The 1,880-nt window shown below is 42.5% G+C and overlaps 1 protein-coding gene across 1 annotated transcript; it reads right to left on the bottom strand.

The window, feature by feature from the left end:
- Positions 1-351: 351 nt before the first annotated feature.
- Positions 352-1,527, bottom strand: LOC108666494 (kinesin-like protein KIN-7L). Its single transcript, XM_018153380.2, has 3 exons — positions 1,239-1,527; positions 824-919; positions 352-585 (listed from the first exon to the last, which is right to left on the bottom strand). Exons 1-3 carry the CDS (start codon positions 1,311-1,313, stop codon positions 352-354), a joined length of 405 nt encoding a protein of 134 aa, XP_018008869.1. The 5' UTR covers positions 1,314-1,527.
- Positions 1,528-1,880: the final 353 nt, after the last annotated feature.

Below are 1,880 nucleotides of genomic sequence, written 5' to 3'. Positions count from 1 at the left end.
TTGGCCTGGCAAACGGACGTTTCACTTCTACGCGTCCGCTTAGTAGAAGTTGCTGGCTACACCACGCAAACTACTCACCACCACCATAAATCAGTCACCACATCACCCGTGCCCCAGCACCACATCACCCATCAGGACCCATCACCCAGCACCACTCCTAGTGAATCACCCTAAGCATGACCAGGTATTTAGATACCTATGTACCTTGACAATCGTAACGACAATCTGGACTATCTGACGTAATAATCTGAACTATCTAATCTGATGTAACTGATTTAAAATAACTATTAAAATAAACTATTATGAAAAGGTGGTAGGCTTTTTGAAATCAGCTATTGCCATAGCGACGACTCACCCTCCTNCCCCCAGCGACACCTCCACCCCCACCGGCGCCTCCTCCTCCACCGGCGCCTCCACCCCCAGCGACGCCTCCAGCTGAATTTTGATCCCTTCATTCGAGATTTCGTCCTTAAGGCCGCCAGGGTTCGACATCTTCTCAGACCCGGCAAGGTCGACGATGAGGAGGTGCGCCCCTGTCGCAGCCACGTCGCCATCTGAAGAACTCGCCTCCACATACTCGACTCTCTGCGCATAGAAAACTATATATTACACGTCATTGCAGTAATGCATCCAAAAACAATTTCATTGTGTAATTGAATAGAAAATTTACAAAAATGAGTTAACAAGCAGTTTTTAAGAGCATGCATCAAGGTGGTCAGCCGCGATAGTGATGCCACTCCGAGCCTACGATGATGCCACTCCGAGCTAGTTTGCCGTAAATCAGCTGATGATGTTCGTGACGGGACGGCCAAAGGACACCCACGATTCTAAAGATGACGTGTGACCTGGAGCTGCGGGCATTCCGGGGGGTAGGTCGCACCTGCCGGTTCATCTCGCCTCGTTGCAGCAGTGACAGTAGCTGCGTAAAATCAGATCAATTTAGTGACAGGCTCGGCTGTCTATAAATCGATCTGAAATTTTGCACACATGCGTAGAGTTGGAGACAATGCACGAATCAATTGACAGAATAAATAATTTTGAAAATTTACAAAATTTTTATGTAATAAAAAAACTTTAAAATTAATTTTTTTATATTTGAAAATAAAATTAGAAATTCATTGTACATGTGTAACAAACATCAGAGACACTGGATTTTTTAGAAGTGTTTTCTTTAAAAAGTAATTTTTAAACGCATATTTATGGTGAAAATTCATTACGTTCATAAGATTACGCGTTACCTGTTCCTCGGTCTCGACAACTTCCTCTGTGAGGCCCCGCAGATTGAAGTCGCCAGATGCGTCTTTTACAACCATCGAAGGCCCATTGCCAGGTGCGTTGGCGCGGCCAACCAGTAGTTCGAAGAACTTCTGCAGGTATAGCTCGACAATGGAGACTCTGAAAAAAAGTCGGCATCAGTGAACAAGTTATGGGAACATTGAAAATTTCATTCTTACTGACAAACAATGACAAATGACGACAAATTGACAAACATAACATAGTGATGTCGGCACTGAAGAGTTGGCCTGATGTGGCCTGTCGCCGATTCCTAATTTTCGTGCCTTGTTCACAGATCTAAAATCGTGTCATTGGACCGTATATTTTCAGGACTGACGATAGTTCGAAATAGCTACTAGAAAAAAAAAATTCTTATCATTCTAAGATTAAAATTTTCCATTTTAAAAAATTTTTAATGGAAAAAAATAAGAATACAAATTTTAAATTGCACTATTTTTTTGTCATGAGTTACCACGTGCTTAGTAAATTTGTTTATTTGTAGTTTTGAAACTGCACAAATCACAAACATGTGTGATATTCTCAATATATTTTTCATTTGTCTCCGGGTGGTTCCGCGGAGACTTGCGAAGCCCACCCGGGACTTC

This window comes from Hyalella azteca, unplaced genomic scaffold (assembly GCF_000764305.2).
Source record: "Hyalella azteca isolate HAZT.00-mixed unplaced genomic scaffold, Hazt_2.0.2 contig9156, whole genome shotgun sequence".
NCBI lineage: Eukaryota > Metazoa > Arthropoda > Malacostraca > Amphipoda > Hyalellidae > Hyalella > Hyalella azteca.
Note: the sequence above shows the minus strand (reverse complement) of the source record. Positions and strands in the feature narration are given on the sequence as shown.